The sequence below is a fragment of the Budorcas taxicolor genome, chromosome 25 (genome assembly GCF_023091745.1).
Source record: "Budorcas taxicolor isolate Tak-1 chromosome 25, Takin1.1, whole genome shotgun sequence".
Classification (NCBI taxonomy): Eukaryota; Metazoa; Chordata; class Mammalia; order Artiodactyla; family Bovidae; genus Budorcas; species Budorcas taxicolor.
Genome location: NC_068934.1, coordinates 27,572,259 through 27,591,376, shown reverse-complemented (window position 1 = coordinate 27,591,376; position 19,118 = coordinate 27,572,259). Strand labels below are relative to the sequence as shown.

The 19,118-nt window shown below is 40.5% G+C and overlaps 1 protein-coding gene and 2 pseudogenes across 1 annotated transcript; all 3 read left to right on the top strand.

Annotated features, from left to right (window-relative positions):
- The first annotated feature begins 7,377 nt into the window (after positions 1–7,377).
- Positions 7,378–9,935, top strand: LOC128069255 (transmembrane protein 225). The gene is made up of 4 exons (XM_052662555.1): positions 7,378–7,555; positions 8,143–8,289; positions 8,585–8,719; positions 9,700–9,935. The coding sequence occupies exons 1-4, from the start codon at positions 7,378–7,380 to the stop codon at positions 9,933–9,935; spliced, it is 696 nt and encodes a 231-aa protein (XP_052518515.1).
- Positions 9,936–12,912: 2,977 nt separating this feature from the next.
- Positions 12,913–13,842, top strand: LOC128069014 (olfactory receptor 8B3-like; annotated as a pseudogene).
- A 130-nt stretch (positions 13,843–13,972) lies between these two features.
- LOC128069127 (olfactory receptor 8B3-like) lies at positions 13,973–18,390 on the top strand (annotated as a pseudogene).
- The last annotated feature ends 728 nt before the right edge of the window (positions 18,391–19,118 follow it).

The window sequence follows — 19,118 nt, the reverse complement described above, 5'->3', positions numbered from 1 at the left end:
CAGCACACACCTCCTCCTGACCAACTGCTGGATGAATGAATCACCGTGTCCAGTGCTCTCTTTGGAGTAGAACCATCACTCCTAATATATCAAGCCCATCCCTGAGGGGACCAACAAGTCATTATAAAAAGCAGTAGGAACTTATTAAGTTTCAGAGATGAGGTAGACCACTACTGTCTATTGCGATAACAGCAGTCCTTAGGGAAGGGTAGATTTTAACCTGTCTTCGGAAGTAGGGAGAATTCACTTAGGCTAAACCATACAAGAGGATATTCAGATGTAAGATAAGCTAATCACCATCAGTTACCTAATTCAGTCAGAATATTTCGTTTTTCTCCAACTTAGAGACTTATGGCCTGAAAAAGAGGTAAGATATGCTCATTTATACAAGAAGATTTTCATTTCCTGGAAGAAAAATCACAAAGTAAGATTGGGTTTCCCTCCCCCCAGATTTTTGAGGTATAACTGACAAATAAATATTCAGTTCAGTTCAGTTCAGTCTCTCAGTCGTGTCCGACTCTTTGTAACCCCATGAATTGCAGCACGCCAGGCCTCCCTGTCCATCACCAACTCCCGGAGTTCACTCAGATTCACGTCCATTGAGTCCGTGATGCCATCCAGCCATCTCATCCTCTGTTGTCCCCTTCTCCTCCTGCCCCCAATCCCTCCCAGCATCAGAGTCTTTTCCAATGAGTCAACTCTTCGCATGAGGTGGCCAAAGTACTGGAGTTTCAGCTTTAGCATCATTCCTTCCGAAGAAATCCCAGGGTTGATCTCCTTCAGAATGGACTGGTTGGATCTCCTTGCAGTCCAGGGGACTCTCAAGAGTCTTCTCCAATACCACAGTTCAAAAGCATCAATTCTTTGGCGCTCAGCTTTCTTCACAATCCAACTCTCACATCCATACATGACCACTGGAAAAACTATAGCCTTGACTAGACAGACCTTAGTCGGCAAAGTAATGTCTCTGCTTTTCAATATACTATCTAGGTTGGTCATAACTTTTCTTCCAAGGAATAAGAGTCTTTTAATTTCATGGCTGCAGTCACCATCTGCAGTGATTTTGGAGCCCCCCAAAATAAAGTCTGATACTGTTTCCCCTGTTTCCCAATCTATTTCCCATGAAGTGATGGGACCGGATGCCATGATCTTTGTTTTCTGAATGTTGAGCTTTAAGCCAACTTTTTCACTCTCCTCTTTCACTTTCATCAAGAGGCTTTTTAGCTCCTCTTCACTTTCTGCCATAAGGGTGGTGTCATCTGCATATCTGATGTTATAGATATTGTGTATACTTAAAGTGTAAGCTTCCCAGGTGGCCCTAGTTTGAAAGTATCCACTTGCCAATGCAGGAAATGCAAGAGTCAAGAGTTCAGTCTACAGGTTAGGAAGATCACCCCGAGAAGGAAATGGCAACCCACTTCAGTATTCTTGCCTGGAGAATTCTATGGACAGAGGAGCCTGCTGGGCTATGGTCCAAGGGACCTCAGAGAGTTGGACATGACTGGGCAATTGAGTACACACACACACACACACACATACACACACACACACACTTAAAGTGTACAACTGATGATTTGATATACTGTGAGATGATTATCACAACAAGCTAACACATCACCACCTTATATAGTGACTATTTTTTAAAGCACTCAGTTATAAGATAAATTTCTGGAATCTAATGTACAGCATGTGAATCTAGTTCATAATACTATTTTGTATACTTGAATTTTGCTAACAGATCATCTCTCAGTGAAAGGAAATGAGTCCTCAAAGATATGATTTATGGTATTAGAAGAGTAGACATTTGACACAGGATTCTCACATATTCTTACAGTATTACAGATAAACATCTGTTCTCCTTATATATGGTCCAGAAAAATTATTGCATAAGGTTTATTGGAGCCAATATTTTACTTTTTATTTTAATTATTTTCTAAAAAATTGGAGTTAAGTATTTTAAACACAAAACTTCAGGTATACCCAATACCTATACAAGCCCTCTAACAAGTCCATGAATCACACAGATCGTGAATAATGTTTAGTTAAATAAATCTCATTTCAGACTATAATGATTCTGTGTGAGTATGTGTATGTGTGTGTGACTGTCTCACCACACAAGTAGTTTTTTTGGAGCTAAAATTTATTTGCAATTTGCTACAAAATCACCTACCAGATTGCAAAAAACAATAAATGTAATTCAAAGGCAAGGGCAAACATTTGAACTATCTCATATGCATTTTGTAATGAGGATAAGTCAAAATTAAATGAGCTAAAGCAATTTCTTCACAATTATGCCAGGTATCCCTTCCAATGTGGAAGGAGATAATCTAGGTGACTCACTATTTGTGCTAACTTGTTTATTGAATTAAAGTGAGCTGAGTCCCTATACATAATTGTTAACATGTTTTCTGACTTAGAATAATTATTTCAAATGTATCAAATCCTTCTCTGTGGGGCACAGCAAATCATTGATATTATTCTCATACAGATAATTACATAATCTATTTTCCACCACTGGCATGGTGTAGTCATCCAAAAAAAAAAAGTACTAAAGGGTACATGTACCCCTAGGAGATATTTTTCTTTAATCCTTAGACAGAAAATAATATAGGATTTGAATTATTAGGATTATGTGAAATAACACGTGAAAATTAACTTGGCTGCTCCTTTGGGGATATCAATATAGAAGATTTTATTGACTTTATACCTGTCACTCTCCTTTGCTTCCTTGGGGAAAGCTTCTGGAATGGAATAAATCTTAGAGATCAAGAAGTTATACAGAGAGACAAGCATTAAGAGTAAACACAGAGAATGATTTGGCTGCCGTCTCTCTTCTTCCTCTTTTCCTTTATCCAAAAGCCATGATTTAGGTGCTGTCTCAAGGTAGAGGAAAGCAGAATGTTTAAAGTCATGTGAGCTATTGAAAAGCCTGGACACTAGAGAGGTAGTTTTGTCTTTTCATCTTGCTTTTTAATTTTTTTAGCTCTTTTTAAGCTATGCCCTTCTGAAGCTTTCTGTTGGGGCATTCAGGTTTGGAAAGAACCACTGCTCCCTTCAAATCCTTCCCTCACTGTCCTAAGTACAAGCCACCAGGGAGAGTGCCCACTCCACCACCAAACACAGTGCCTGGCAGCCCCCATGGGCACCCTGGGCTTGCTGCTGCTCCACCAGACATGGCTGCTTTAGCCTGAAGGGAGCCTTGGTCGGTGGAGTGAAGACACATTCTCACACATGGTCTGCATGACTGTTGTGCTTTGCTGGGTGTTTATCCAACAAATGGTAATGTGTGGCAACATCTTGTAGAGATTTCTACCAAAATCAAATATGGGTTTTTAGATACTTCAAATACTGTGAAAATGCAAAAAGAAATAGTTCAGAGTCCATTCTCAGTGAGAGCTTCACACTGTCCTCAGGTTTCTACCTGTCAGAAGGAAATAGAGCTAAAGTGGCTCCCTCTAACTCCAGTTGTCTGATTATGCAAATCTGGGGTTGGAAAATGAAATTTTTTTATTTCAGTAGCATTCCAGAGAGGTACATAATCAAGAAATCCTGGACTATAATGTAGCAAAATGCCACTGCCTAGTTCTGCACATGAGTCTATCCTGAAGGTCAAAGTCCACACCTCAGAAAGACATCTGATTAAGAAGGGGATGGGGAGGCCAAATAACCTGAAAAGTATCTGAGTGGGAGTACAGACATAGACCATAGACATGCTGTATAGAGACTCCCCACCCATAAACACTGCAATCACCTTCGCTAACCTCCAACAGGCAGAACGGGATCTTTTGCCCATGTATGTGTGCCCCAATGTTCGGGTTGGCCCTCTGTGCCTTTCTCTTCAAGATGTCAGGAAGAGCTGTTTCAGCTCCAGGGATCATGATAAAGTGTCGCCTAGAATACATATCCCACAGGCAGGAATCAGACCATCTAGGTCTTAGATAGTGAGGAGTATTAGCCTATGGTCTCTCACTCCCAAGCTGAAGGGTATTCCAAGTAGAGTAGAGGAAGATAGCTATCATACTTTCATTTAGAAATAAAGGATAACAAATATCCAGGAGACAGACCCAGAAACAACACAGTCCCAGACTTGTCCAGGATACCCCAGTCCAGGGGACGGAGTCTTAGTGTGTACTCTCTTCTTGAAACTGGATCACAGAGGCACCTAATCAAGCACATAAGTGACACAGACACTGCTTTAGATGAATAATTATTCCATTTTTCTTTTTGGTCTCCAGAGTTCCTGCTGCTGCTGCTGCTGTCGCTTCAGTCGTGTCCGACTCTCTGCGATCCCACTAGGCTCCCCTGCCCTTGGGATTCTCCAGGCAAGAACACTGGAGTGGGTTGCCATGTCCTTCTCCAATGCATGAAAGTGAAAAGTGAAAGTGAAGATGCTTAGTCCTATCCGACTCTTAGCGACCCCATGAACTGCAGCCTACCAGACTCCTCCGTCCATGGGATTTTCCAGGTAAGAGTACTGGAGTCAGGTGCCATTGGTGTTTAGTAAAAGATTCTGCTTTCTGAGGGGAAGTGGGAGAGGAGTTGGGCTCCAGGGAGGTGGAGGTGAGGGACGCAGAGAAGGGCAGAGAAGGGCAGAGAACGGCAGAGAAGGGACGCCCAGGTGGTCTGGGCAATGATCTTCCTGCCTCGCTGTGAACCTGCATTCATTCCTGCCCTCAGGTGTGTGAGACGAGCTGGTTCCTTTCTTTCTTTTTAAAAAATAATTCATTTACTTTATTTATGGCTGTGATGGGTCTTCCTTGCTGCGAGTGGGGGCTGCTCTTCATTGCAGAGGACAAGCTTCTCATTGAAATGGCTTCTCTTGTTTCAGAGCAAGGGCTCCGGGTGCAGGGGCTTCAGTGGTTGTGCTGCACTGGCTCCGTAGTTGCAGCTTACAGGCTCTCAAGCGCAGCCTCGGTAGCTGTGGCTCACAGGCTTAGTTGCTCCTCAGCATGCGGGATCTTCCCATATCAGGGATCAAACCCATGTCCCCTGCATCAGTAGGTGGATTCTTAATCACTGTACCACCAGGTAAGTCCCAGGAAAAGCTTTAATTGTCCCAGATGGGACTATGTTCAATTATTCACTAGTGAATCTTGCAATCATGAATGCTACAATATTATAGTTTCACTGAAATGTAAAGATACTCTTTACATTCCAGTGGGAAACATTTGTATGCGTGAACACAGTCCCAAATAGATTTCAATGGTGAAGTCAAAATTAGCATTTAGATCTGTCTAATGTGAAAATATATGAGACATAAGGCAAGAGTGATCCCTAACATAAACCATGGACTATGGATGATAATAATATGTAATTGTAGGTTTATAAATGCAACAAATGTACCACTTTGGTGGGAATGTTGAGAACAGGGAAGGCTGTCCCTGTGTGGGATATACAGGGAGTATATGAAAACATCTCTGCATCTTCTGCTCAGTTTTTTTCTTCTGCTCAATTTTGCTGGAAAAACATAACTGCTCTTTAAAATATTTCTTTTTAACTTGTTTAGTAGAAAAAAGTATGTGAGATATAGTAAACTCTGTGCACAGATAAACATGGGTCACCTTAAATCCTGGCATATTAAAGAAGTTTTAACTGTTTTTAGAAATTTGAGAGATAAAAAATTAATTGGAAAGAGAAATAATGAGGTAAAAACTTAAAGTAGTAAAATCTATTTAAAATAATATTTTCATATGGATAAATATGTAAAGGGATCTTGAAAATATCAACAAATTGATAACCTTCTATAAATCAGATTAAGAAAACAAAGAGGGAGAAAAGTAAATCCAGGAGGAAAAATTAGTCCTCATCTTTTAGTGACACCAACAAATATTTAAGGATGAAATTCTCTGGGTTTGTTTCAGAATCACTCAGGGATGAGCACTGAAGCAGGGTAAAGGGTACATGGGAACTATCCCATCAGTCTCTACTTTTTCAAAATTGCATACTTCCCTTTTGAAACTAAAATTCTGATTTTCTTTTTCCATTTATTATTTCTTTAATCTAGTTGCCTATTAAAAAAAAAACATAAAACCTAACAATCTCCCTTCTACTTTCACATCTCCCATTGTTCTGCAGAAAATGCCATGCCCAAAACCACCAGTGACATTCTAATCATCAGATCAAGTGGCATATGTTCAGCTTCCACCTAATTAGATTTCTCTGCTTTAGGAATCTAATGTCTCCTCAAAATTCAGGCTTCTTTAATTATTCAACAACATTTGTATTCTTGTAGCTGGCACTAGTGGTAAAGAACCTGCCTGCCAATGCAGGAGACATAAGAGACAGGAGCTCGACCCAAGGTGGGGAAGATCCCCTTGAGGAGGGCATGGCAACCTACACCAGTATTCTTGCCTGGAGAGTCCCATGGACAGAGGAGCCTGGAGGCTACAATTCATAAGGTTGCAAAGAGTTGAACACAACTGAAGCAACTTAGCATGCACGCACACACACACAGCCTTGCTCTGACCTCTCCTTTGCTCTTTCTCATAAATGATGATGTTAATCAGAATTTCCTTCACTGCCTCTTGTCACCTTCTGTGTAATATCGTCTCATGGTGATATGCACATCTATGTTTCAACTGCCTTTCCTAGGTTGATAACTCTTAAATTACAGTTAAGTTTCAAGACTAATTCTATCATATGCCTTGTTCATCTCGCCATAAGTTTAAGGGGCACCTTAAACTTAAAAAAAAAAACACCACTACTTACTAAATTCTTTCTCATAAGCAGGTTTGTGCTTGCTCCCATGGTTTACATCTTATTTAATGGTATCTTGACTCCTGTTTTCCCTAACTACATATATGATTTCTTCTCACTGTATCTCACTAATCCCTCACCTATCTTCAAAACACCCTAAATTATGAGTGGGCTTTCTCTTTTGTGATGCTAGCTAGCTGACATCTCACATAGTGATCCAAATACCTTGTGCATTTCATTGATCCCTATCTAATGTTCATCAGTCCTGGAACATATAATCCTAATGTCTTCCATCATACATGTCTAACTTCTTTCAAGACTGCTGGTTGCTCCTATATCTGATAGTGTTCTCTGTGTGTGGTATCATACCTCCTGTATCTGGATCTTCTTTCAAGGCCTCTAGGCCCTACGTGCTTCCACAGCAGTAGTTCTCAGGGTCAAGGGTCAGACCAAGATGATTCCATGGCAGTTGGCAGCCATCACGACAGACTAGCCTAAGTGGAGGAGTGGGGAACAGTGGGATTTGTCATTTGTTTCATAAGTTACTTCAGCTTCTGCCACTGCCAACGTGTCAGCAATCACTAAAAGTTAGAATCTTGCCCTCTTTCTTGTGACTAATCATATCTGAGAAGAAGCACGTGAGATATTGGTGATGGTCTCTGCTTAAAATCTCCAATCTCAATGGTGCACATACTTGTCAGAAAGGTCGAGGCCACCAACATGTTCTTCTCCTCCTGGGTCTTAGTCTTCTTGGCAGTAGGAATCATCATAGAAGAATGGGCTGAACTGAAGTTGGGACCCCAAAAACCTATAATAACCCACAGTCCATGGATATGTTGTACTTCCCTGTGGCCATCAGGTCAGAGCTATTATGTGGAAAGAGATGGGTAGAGAATGAGGGTTCATCCTTCCTTGACTTCTGTTCATCTCACCATTATCCTCTAGTGTAACCACCTGTGGTTGCAGTGTGCCCACTTCCATAATCAACAGCCAAGGCCTACCCCAGAAGCTCAGTATTAGCATGTTTTGGAGAAAGGCTTAGAAGCTCACAGGCTTACCTGATGGATCTCTGAGAAGCCCTGACAGTAGCAACAGGGAATCCAGCACATCTAGAATGTGAGGATATAAAAGAAAGGAGACTGGCAGCAAAGAAAACACATTACATTGCCACTAGAGGAAGCCAAGAGTGTTTAGCAAGAAATACATTTTGAAAAAATAGAAGAGAAAGAAGTTTACAGAGATACAAAGATAGAGAACAGTTTCTTTTGGTTCCGTCTCCCATTTAGCTTAAGACCCCTATCTCTTTCTTGCCCCATCTTTGCTCTTTATTATTTAATCAAATGTTTCACCTCATTCTTGTCTACCTAGAGATTTGTGTGCCCCAGGTAGAAATGAGCCAGAAGAAATATCTGTCCTCCTCTCAATACAGCTTCTTCTTTTCAACAGATGGCCTGGAAGTGGTCAGGAACATTCTGATTGTGGTGTTCAGCCTTTCCTTCATGCATAACTTGCTCCTGGGTTTTGAATTCACCTATATGATTCCTCAAACCAAATATACTCTCATTATGACTGCCTGCCTCGCTTTCCTCACAGGTAACTCCCTGTCTTCAATCACCAGTAACTTCTTGTGTTCCCTGACATAGGATCGGAGGCATACTTGGTTTGTAGGTCCAGGCTGTGGTCTCTGACTAACTCAGCCCTCCCAGTTCTTTGGCTTAGATACGCAGCTGCCAAATTGGAGCCACGACTCAAGTGGCATTGACCTTTGGACAGGGTGCAGCTGTGCATGGTAGGGGTTTGGAAGTCAAGCATATCTCAGGTTAACTTAAGTATGAGAGACAGGGTCCCTCAGAAGAGACTTTTCTTTCTCCTTTTGTCTGGACATCAGGCATCCTTCTGCTCGGTGCACTCCTACTGTATCACCACATGCTAAATAAGGGTGAATCCGTGTACTACTCGACTTATAAGATCAGCTGGATCATTTTCACTGCATACTTAAACGTTTTATTGTTATTCGCCTCTGGTGAGTGTCTTCAGGGCCCTTGATGGGAGCTAAGAACCAATCCATCTCTGATAGGCAGGAGAGTGAGAGGATGGGAAAGAAGATAGAGGGAAAGTTACCAACCTTTGCATTTTAAAGGGCTAGTGGGGGAGTTAGACTCACTCTGAAGATGGTTCCTGCAAGGATGTGGGCTGAGTGAGATGTTCAGTATGCTTGCCCCCAAAGGAAAACTTCTTTTCCACCTTTTCTTTCATACCTGCCCCATTCAGAGTGGAGATAACCGCTAACTTCAAGACTAAGGAGAATGGCTGATAGGGAATGTTCACTCATGAGGAGGCAGTGACCCTGGGGGCATAGTGTCCTGCCAGGAGAGCCTGGGGTCAGAGAGAATCAGTATCTGATGCACAGTGACCACTTACAAACACCAGAGACTCTTCTAAGAAGCCTTTAAAATTTCCCGTGGAACTAAACTTCCTAACTCAGAAGCACATCCTCCATCAGAAAGAATGCTCAATTGTGTTGAGCACTGCCTGTGTGTGTGCTCAGTCACTCAGTCGTGTCCGACTCTTCCGCGACCCCATGGACTGCCAGGTGTCTCTGGCCATGGGATTTTCAGGCAAGAATACTGGAGTGGGTTGCCATTTCCTCCTCCAGGGGATCTTCCCAACCTAGGGACTGAACCCAAGTCTCCCACATCTCCTGCATTGCTGGTAGATTCTTTACCTGCTGAGCCCTCAGGGAAGCCCCAAACCTTGTGCATGTGTGCTCAGGCGAGTCTGATTCTTTGTGACCCCAGGAACTGTAGTTGGGCTCTATTTAAGCTATTCTGCACACACTTCTAAACTCTCCTACTAAAGCATGCCCCTCCCGAATGGCTTGGGACTGTTCAAAGGGAACCATTAGGCTTTAGAGCTGGGCCTTGTGGCCCATAGGGAGGGAAGTGTTTCTGTGACTTCTCTGTTGTTCCTTCATCACCCTCCCTTGGCTTCTCTTTTTCCCAGGATTCCTCTCTCTCTTACAGTACAAGCAGTCCATTGATGGTTCTGGCAGCCTGATCCACAAGTCTGCCAGAAAAAGTCAAGTTATGGAGCAACATGGGGTTTCTATCAAAGTCGTCTCATTACGAGCAGATACTACAGTGCCTCGTAGTATTGTCCGGGTACACTCTGCCCACATGAAAGAAGATTCTCCAGAAAAACTGAACATCCAAGCACGTCGTGTAACCTGGGCTCTATGATTTGACAATTTATCTTCCTGTATATGTTCATCTTGATGGCAAAAGCTTGTGCATATGTGGTGTGTGTAGGTCCAGCTGTATGGTCTGGTTTGGCATTATATAAATGACTAAAACTGGGTTGGGGTCTATAAGAAGATCCAGAAGCCTTAATTTCTTTTTTTTACCCTGACCAGCTTTTATTTGTTCTCACTATTTAATAACGTTATCGATATAATAAATATCATCATATAACTGATACTTACTATATTATTAACTCTATCACAATGATTTAGAATAATGTGTACTACCTTTAGTCTCATTGGTTTTATTGTAAAATATTTCAGTCCTTCAGAAAAAATACAAAACAACATAATAAACACCTTATATACATCACCCAACTTTCACATTATAGGTATAACTGATATTCCCCTAGTTCTTTTTCTAATCTTAATTCCCTCATTTGTTTCACTGCAAAACACCTTTAATGATGCATTGTTGATAATTGTACATTCATGTCATTTTTCTTACAACTTTATGCATCTGTAAATTTGTAGAGAGTATCTATTCCAGTGTCCAAATATCATTAAATGTCATCCTTTACAGATTATTTTTAACAACTCACTTTTTTCACTCAACTCTATGGTTTTGTGATTTATTGAAAAGTTTTGACCTACTTCGTTCATTCAAACTACTGTTAAGTTTTCCCCTTTAGGGGTACAATGTGAAATACGCATTCTCCAGTCGATGAGAAGCTAGCAGTTTTCTTTCGTTGTTGTTTTGTCACGAAGCTGTATGCGGCTCTTTTGTGACCCCATGGGCTGTAGCCCGCCAGTCTCCTCTGTCCATGCGATTTCCCAGGTTGCCATTCCCTTTTCTAGGGGATCTTCCTGACCCAGGGATCAAGCCCATGTTTCTTGCATTGGCAGGCAGATTCTTTACCACTGAGCCACCAGGGCAGCCCTGTTTTCTTTCTTCTGTTACAAATAGTGCTGCTATGAATATTCTTATACACAGTACCCTCTTCCCATGAGCTAGAGTTTCTCTTGGGTGTTTAGGACTAGACCAGCTGTACCAGACAGTGTTTTCAATATGATAACTGCCTGTGTTACTGCTTGTTCAGTTGCTAAGTTGTGTCCAACTCTTTGCGACCCCATAGACTGCAGCACACCAGTATCCCTGTACTTCACTATCTCCCAGAGTTTGCTTGAACTCATGTCCATTGAGTCAGTGATGCTGTCTAACTATCTTATCCTCTGCCACCCCCTTATCCTTTTGCAGTAAATCTTTCCCAGCATCACAGTGTTTTCCAATGAGTTGGTTCTTTGCATCAGGTAGCCGAAGTATTGAGCTTCAGCTTCAGCATCCATTCTTCCAATGAATTTTCAGAGTTGAATTCCTTTAGAATTGACTGGTTTGATCTCCTTGCAGTCCAAGGGACTCTCAAGAGTCCTCTACAGCACCACAACTGGAAAGCATCTTTTCTTCCATGCTCAGTCTTATTTGTAACAAATGCTAAAATGTTTCTTTTTATATGTATACTTTTCTTAAACCATAAGCTCCTAGAAGGCATAGGATTGTCCCCTAATAATTCCTCAGTACCTGAAAAAGCACCTATCAGAAACCCACAAAAGTGTAGGGCCAGGCTACTGAAACAGCTAGGCATATCTTAATGATGTTTTTCCTGCACCACACTCAGGTCTACAAAGAAAAACACTGACTTAAAGCTATATAAGCTTTTGCCTGTGGGGTAACAATTCTATTGTAATATCTAAAATTGGTCCCAAGAGACATAGGAAAAAGGGCTTCTCATTCTCATTCCAATAAAGTGTTTATTAAGTAAATATATATTCAATACCTAGTGCATATACCAGGTGTTACTCTAAGTTGCCACAAAAATAACACTGAACAAAATAGACAAAATCTCTGCCTTTATGGAACTTAGATTCAAATGCAAGTGAGCATATGAATGCATGTGTTGTGGGAAAACAAATTAAATAAACAAATAAGTGGCTCATATTTCATAGAGGGGTAGGTGCTGTGTATTCAGGAAGTTCACCTACTTTTCTATTTGAGGATGTGCCCCATTTGGCAACAAACCAAAATGTATGCAAAACGGATTACTTCCAAAACATCATTGTTATAGTGAGCTCAGCTTTAATGCAGGGTAGGCAATTTCTCTTTGCTACAAATCATGCTTTCTGGGGAAAACACAATGAAAACCTAAGACTTCTAAGTTTTAATCAGGTATCTAGGATTTCCCAATTCAATAACCTCTGGGTCATATTAGCAATTGGCTCCCTGGGCACCAGCAGATGTTATTTCCACCCCCTGGACTGGAGAGGACACTCTGGCAGAGCCACCATCAGAAATCATGACCTGTAACTCGTGGCACCTCAGAGCCTGGGGTACCGAGGTCCCTGCTCTGACTCTCTGAGTCCAAAGTGCACTCACAACAAAAACAATAGCAAAGAAGAAGAAGAATCTCTGTTCTGGTCTGTTCATTTCTAAAATTAATCATAACCACTTGCTTTTCTTTAAGAATAAGGAAGCAGAGGTAGCAAGTCCCAACACTGAAGTCTCTGTGCTGAAGGGTGAGTGTTGAATTTTATCTGTCCTGTTACTCGTCTTCCAAACCTCATCTATAGAAGCCAAGGACTCTGAAATGATGCATCTTCTCTCTGCTGTGCCTACCACTGATCATTGGGTGGGCCTGGTAAACTGTCAGGGCAGAAGTGGAGCAGAGATGTTGTTGTCATGAGGTTCAGGGTCACTGAATCTTATTCCTGAAGAACTTGCCTGTTAGTGTTTTTGATACACATCTTTAAAAATTCCCTCAGCATTAATACAGAAGAGAAAACAAAGGCACAGAGGGGTGGGCTGGGGTTCCTTCTCACATTCTGGGTCTCAGCCTCATTAGAGTGGGGTTGGGTGGAGAGAGCGGGGTACTCATTTTAACGTTACCCTCTGTCCTGTTCCCACAGGTATGTCCTAGGGAAGAATGGCCCCAGGGAATGAATCTTCAGTGACCGAGTTTATCCTGCTGGGTTTAACACAGCAGCCAGAACTCCAGCTGCCTCTCTTTTTCCTTTTCTTAGCAATTCATGTGGTCACTGTGGCGGGGAACGTTGGCCTGATTATTCTTATTGGTCTGAACCCTCACCTGCACACTCCCATGTACTACGTTCTCGTCAACCTTTCCTTCACTGATCTCTGCCACTCCTCTGTCATTACCCCTAAAATGCTGATGAGTTTTGTAAGCCAGAACATCATCCCTTATGCAGAGTGCGTGACTCAGCTCTGCTTCTTCTCCTTCTTTGTTGTTGATGAGTGCTATATTTTGACATCAATGGCCTATGACCGATACGTGGCCATCTGTAAGCCACTGCTCTATAAGGTCTCCATGTCCCATCAGGTCTGCCTCATGCTGACGGTGGGTGTATACACGATGGGGCTTGTGGGTGCCATGGCCCACACTGGGCGCATGCTGCGACTCTCCTTCTGTGATGGAAACATCATCAATCACTACATGTGTGACATTCCTCCTCTCCTCCAGCTCTCTTGCACAAGCACCTCCATCATTGAGCTGGTGGTTTTCACTGTGGTGAGTGTCAATGTTATAGTGCCCAGTGTCACCATCTGTTTCTTATACCTTGATCCTCTCCAATATCCTCCACATCCATTCTGCAGAGGGCAGGTCCAAAGCCTTCAGTACCTGCAGCTCCCACATAACCGTGGTTTCTCTTTTCTTTGGATCAGCAACATTCATGTATCTCAGAAAGTTTCCTTCTGGGTCTCTGAATGAAGATAAGGTGTCCATAGTTTTTTTTACACAATTGTGGGGCCAATGGTGAATCCTTTTATCTACAGTTTGAGGAACAACAATGTCCAAGTTGCACTGAGTAAGACTTTGAGGAAAAGGGAGTTCTAAATGAAATTTGTTACTATTTGTTAGTACTATTTGTTACTAATAATTAGTATTATTTGTTATCAATAATTAGTACTATTTGTTACTAGTAATTGTTACAAATATTACTCTTTCCCTCCCTGTGAGAACCAAGATGATTCTTTCTCAGATCTTCACTGTGAGAACCTGCTGGGGTATTTTGGAGGTAAAATCCAAGAAAGTGTGGCAGTCCCCTAAAACAGTGGCTCCTATGGTGTGCTGCAAGTCTTTGGGGTTGCAAAGAGTCAGATATGACTTAGTGACTGAATAACAATGAATGTTAATAAAGATTTAATAGAAACATGCTATTTCCAACTCTAATCTAGCACCACAGAATTCATTATAGACTTTCCTTTTTGTGTATTTGTAAATTCTTTCTTTGATGGCATCAGTTACTTATTTGACTGTACATTATAAGGAGAAAGAGTTTAAAAAAAACAAGCAAACTGTATAAAAGCACTGTACTCCAGACAGTAAATGTGTTTCTCACACTGGTATTGACTTGCAATTCTGAAGCTATCACATGTGTACTGGGATTGAATGAATGATAATAAATTTAGATAATAGAAATTTTGTTATAATCAAATGCCTTTTCCTGACTAATTTGCTTATGACTGGTAATGATGCTGCACACTCTCACAAAGGGTAGTGGTAGGGCATTCCTTGCTTTCCCTTTGTCTTTGACCGATTATTAAAAATCTGCTAAAAATCTGGATGTCTCAGTCTTTATTCTTGGAGAAGGAAGAATGAGAGCCTTGACTTAGGTTGATTTAAAGAGGATTCAAAGAAGAATCAGCTTGAACTGTGATTTCTACCCCCTGCCCCTGAAATATTTTCCATAAATAAAACAGATTTACTTTTGTATAAATACAAGAATAGAGTAATATTTAAATTACTACTGAAGATGGAATAAACTTAAATTGTCAAAAATGAAATGCTAGTCAACAGTAAAGGAAATGGCTATTGATATATGTAACAAATGTGACTAGTGAAAAAAGCCAGTCTCAGAGATTGCATATTGTTTGATTTCTTTTATTATCCTCCAAATGACTTGACTATGAAGGTGGAGATAAAAGAGATAGAGATGGAGAAAACAGAGATGAAGGTGGAAGGGGATGGGTGTGACTACAAAAGAGTAGTATAAGAGTTTCTAAAGGTAGTGAAACAATTCTGTATCCAGTCATGGTGTTGCTACAAGAATATATACAAAGGATCAAATTGCATAGATCTACACACATGTATGCACACACAATGCAAACACTCAATGCCTATAAGTCTGCTAAAATCTCACTGTCTGTAGTCCTGAAGTCTTGTTACCATTAGTAAACCAGTGTCCATTTTCTGGTTTTACTGTTACACAGCTATTGTGAAAGATGTCATCATGATAGGAAGCTAGATGGAGTTCAAGGGACTCTATGCATTATTTTAGCAATTCCATGTGAATCTATACTTATTTCAAAATAAATGTGAGATGCAATCTCGTCAGCACAAGTACAAATTAATACATATCTACGAATTATAGTCAGATACGACTGAGTGACTGAAATGAACTGAACTGAACTGAGGAATTCTAAAGTCATATTTTCTTGAAATAAAAGTCTAAGAACAGTGATTTTCTTACATGCTCTATGCTTAGTCACTCAGTCATGTCCAACTCTTTGCGACCTCACAGACTGCCAGGCTGCTCTGTCCATGAGGATTCTCCAAGCAAGAATACTGGAGTGGGTTGCCATGCCCTCCTCCAGGGGATCTTCCCAACTCAGGGATTGAACTCAGATCTCTCGCATCGCAGGTGGATTCTTTACTGTCTGAGCCACCAAGGAAGCCCAACAATACTGGAGTGGGAAGCCTATCCCTTCTCCAGGAGATCTTTTTGACCTAGGAATTGATTCGGGGTCTCCTTCATTGCAGGCAAATTCTTTACCGGCTGATCTACCAGGGAAGCCCCTGATTTTCTTATATAATTAATTTATTAAAAGCAAAGACATATTGAGTCAGAGCAGCCCAAAGAAAATTTTCATCGAATGTTGGATTAGAATTATACTTAATAGCATTTTACTGAAACAATAATGTCTAAAAGCAATAAAATATCTTTTCTCTATATGTCTATAAAATGTTCATAAATATTTAAAGATACTCAAACTATTTTATAAAGCAGGATAAATAACCTTTACTGAAGCGTTTATAAATTTTACTAAAATTAATATGTTATCTGGAATGACAGTTAATGAAATTCTCAGTGACATTAACTATTTTCATTTTTATGAAGAACAGAAAGGATCTTTTTCTATGCTTCAGGGATGTACATTCCCTGAAGGAAATGATTAGGGTGTGAAAACAGACACCAATTTCTTGCTTGCAGAGCTTATCATGATGGGAAGGTCTTAAGGGAGACTTACCCCTGGATTTCTAATCAGGTATAAAAAAATTACAAGCTTTAAGCAAATGCCATGAAATCTATAACATGGTGGTGTAGCTGCCAAGTCTGTGGTTTCCCTTTTCAGTCTCCTGATAGATTTATAGCTACAACTTTAATCTGAACCTTAGACTAACTCCTGTAATGTTCAGACTGCTGTATCAATGCTCTGACTCTAGCCAACACAGAGAGACGATTCTGTGACTGCATCTCAGCGTCAATATCTCCAAAGCCAGTTCTTCCAGAAGAGTGGAGCTGAAACACATATAAAGCTCCCTCGGCACTGAGTTCTCTCCATGGAAGGAATGTGAGTTAACCAGGTTTATTTTTCTCTTGTCACTAAAAAAATGAGGAAAAACATTTCTATTGAATAACAAGATCCAAGGTCTGGATCTCCGACTTGACTGCTTGTATGCTGAGCATATCCTCTGTGTTGGCCTTGTCCCCATTCTGGCAGCATGAGAACTATAGCAGTTCCAAGTGACAAATCCAGAGCATAGCAATATCAGAGGAAGAAAATATCTGCTTTTCTCCTAAAATTCTTTTGTTGAAATATATGTATTACACAACTTTACATGTCATTTTAAGAATACAGCTTGGTATGTTTTCACTAATTTAACAGCTAATTTAATTAGCACCCAAATTAATTTATTTCTCTTTCATGCCATCCTACAAAACATGGTAAAGTATATCCACCTTTTTTTATTCATCTTCTGTTCTTCTAAGATGGACTAGAGCAGGAGAATGTGTAGAAGCAATGGAGTATATGGTTAAGTATAAAGTTTAGGCCACCAAGGCTCTCTTCCAGGCCTGTCACCAATTATTGACTTCATGATATCTTGTAGTAGAGTGTCTGTAAATCCTATAGACTGTTAACAACTTCCTTCCAGGAAACAGAATATCGGTGCGACCTCTGCTCTATATGAATTCTCTCTTTCTTGAAGGTCATCACAGGGAATCTGAGATATCTAGTAGAGTGATGGAAACTTGAGTAGAAATGAAAAAGCGACTGGTCAGATGAGTTGGTTGCAGTGATGGGGATACATTCTTACTACTGAAACTCTTCAACAAGTAGGTTTGTTCCTCAGCTATCCCATCCCTCTATCTTTTAGTAAAGTTAGAGCTATTATTTGTCCCATACAACTCATGAAAACCAAAGATATGGGAGGAGACACGGGTAAACCTATGGCTGGTCCATGTTGATGTTTGGTAGATACAAATGCAATACTGTAAAGCAATTATCCTTCAATTAAAAATAAATTTAATAAAAAGACAGTGATTTAAATGTTGAGATGTGTGTGCTTTCAGCCACTATGAAGCAGAGGAGGACTTACATGATTTCTGCCCATCTGAGACTCTCTTTCATAAATAAAGCTCATATAAAAGTTAGTTTGTAAGGACAAAGCTGTGTTCCCTACTAATGAAATTTTCTTCTGTTCTCACAGATTTCCAAAGTTGAGAATAGAAAGCTGGCTATAAAGGACTCCTTAGTGACTAAATTTATTCTTGCTGGATTAACAGACAGTCCAGAGCTCCAGCAACCCCTCTTTCACCTGTTTCTAATGATATCTGTTGTCACCATGTTGGGCAACCTGGGCTTGATCCTTCTTATTGGTCTAAATTCTCACCTCCACACTCCCTTGTACTATTTCCTCTTCAACCTGTCCTTCACTGATCTCTGTTACTCTTCTGTTTTCACCCCCAAGATGCTGATGAACTTTGTATTCAGGGAGAATATCATCTCGTATGTGGGATGCATGACTCAGCTGTTTTTCTTTCTCCTTTTTGTCAACTCTGAGTGCATATGTTGACCTCAATGGCCTATGATTGCTATGTGGCTATCTGTAATCCGTTGCTGTAAAAGGTCCATGTCCCATCAGGTCTATTTGGTGCTCTCTTTGACTGCATATGTGATGGGGTTTGCTGGAGCATCTGCCCACACAGGGTGCATGCTTAGACTAACCTTCTGCAGTGTTAATGTCATCAATGATTACTTGTGTGACATCCTCCCACTCTTCCAACTCTCTTGTACCAGCACCTATGCCAATGAGGTAGTAGTTCTCATTTATGTGAGCACTGACATCACAGTACCCAGTTTCACCATCCTGATTTCTTAAATCTTCATATATTACTATACAATGTATTCTTGTTGCTTGTCTGTTTTATCTAGTGGTTTGTATGTCTTAATCCCATGAATATAATTTGCCACTCCCTCCTTCCCTCTCAGCTAGTGCCTCCCCTGACAGTTCCCAATTAGACACCAGGTAACCAGGGAGCCCCTGATGTAGCCCACAAAAGCCAACCTTCAGGGAGGGGTCAAGAGAAAGTTGCAGAAAGATGGAGAATGGATCTGAAGGAGCTGATGGGGAATATCCAGCAGGGTTTGCTTACTAGTAAACAACTTTTGAAACTGGGGACTTTCCCAAATGCTTCTGTTATATCTGAAATATGTAATAATACATATGCATTTATTATTTTAGTGTTGAGGGTTTTTCTTTTCTTTTCTGGTTATTGTGGGGGGATAATGGATTTTCCCTTTGATTTGCTTTTGTCTGTTAAAATGACTTTGTAAAGTTCTTTTAAAAGTAATATGTACAAGTTCTTTGTCTACCTTGAATATTAACATGTTATCAGATATATATGGCTTGCAAATATTTTCTTCCCTTTTATAGATTAACTTTTCATTTTGTTGATTGTTGTTGTTGTTGTTGTTGTTTTTTTTTTTTTGCTGTGCAGAAGACTTTTAGTTAATTTAATCCTACTTGTTTATTTTGACAAGGAGTTTACTGTCTGAGTTTTATGGCTTCAGGTTTTAGGTTCAAATCTTTAATCCATTTTGAGTTAA

Excerpts from the sequence above, each read along its gene's own strand:
- LOC128069255 (XM_052662555.1), top strand. The coding sequence starts at position 7,378 with ATGGTGCACATACTTGTCAGAAAGGTCGAGGCCACCAACATGTTCTTC. Across the intron at positions 7,556-8,142 it reads TACTTCCCTGTGGCCATCAG|ATGGCCTGGAAGTGGTCAGG; the intron begins GTCAGAGCTATT and ends TCTTTTCAACAG. Across the intron at positions 8,290-8,584 it reads CTGCCTCGCTTTCCTCACAG|GCATCCTTCTGCTCGGTGCA; the intron begins GTAACTCCCTGT and ends TCTGGACATCAG.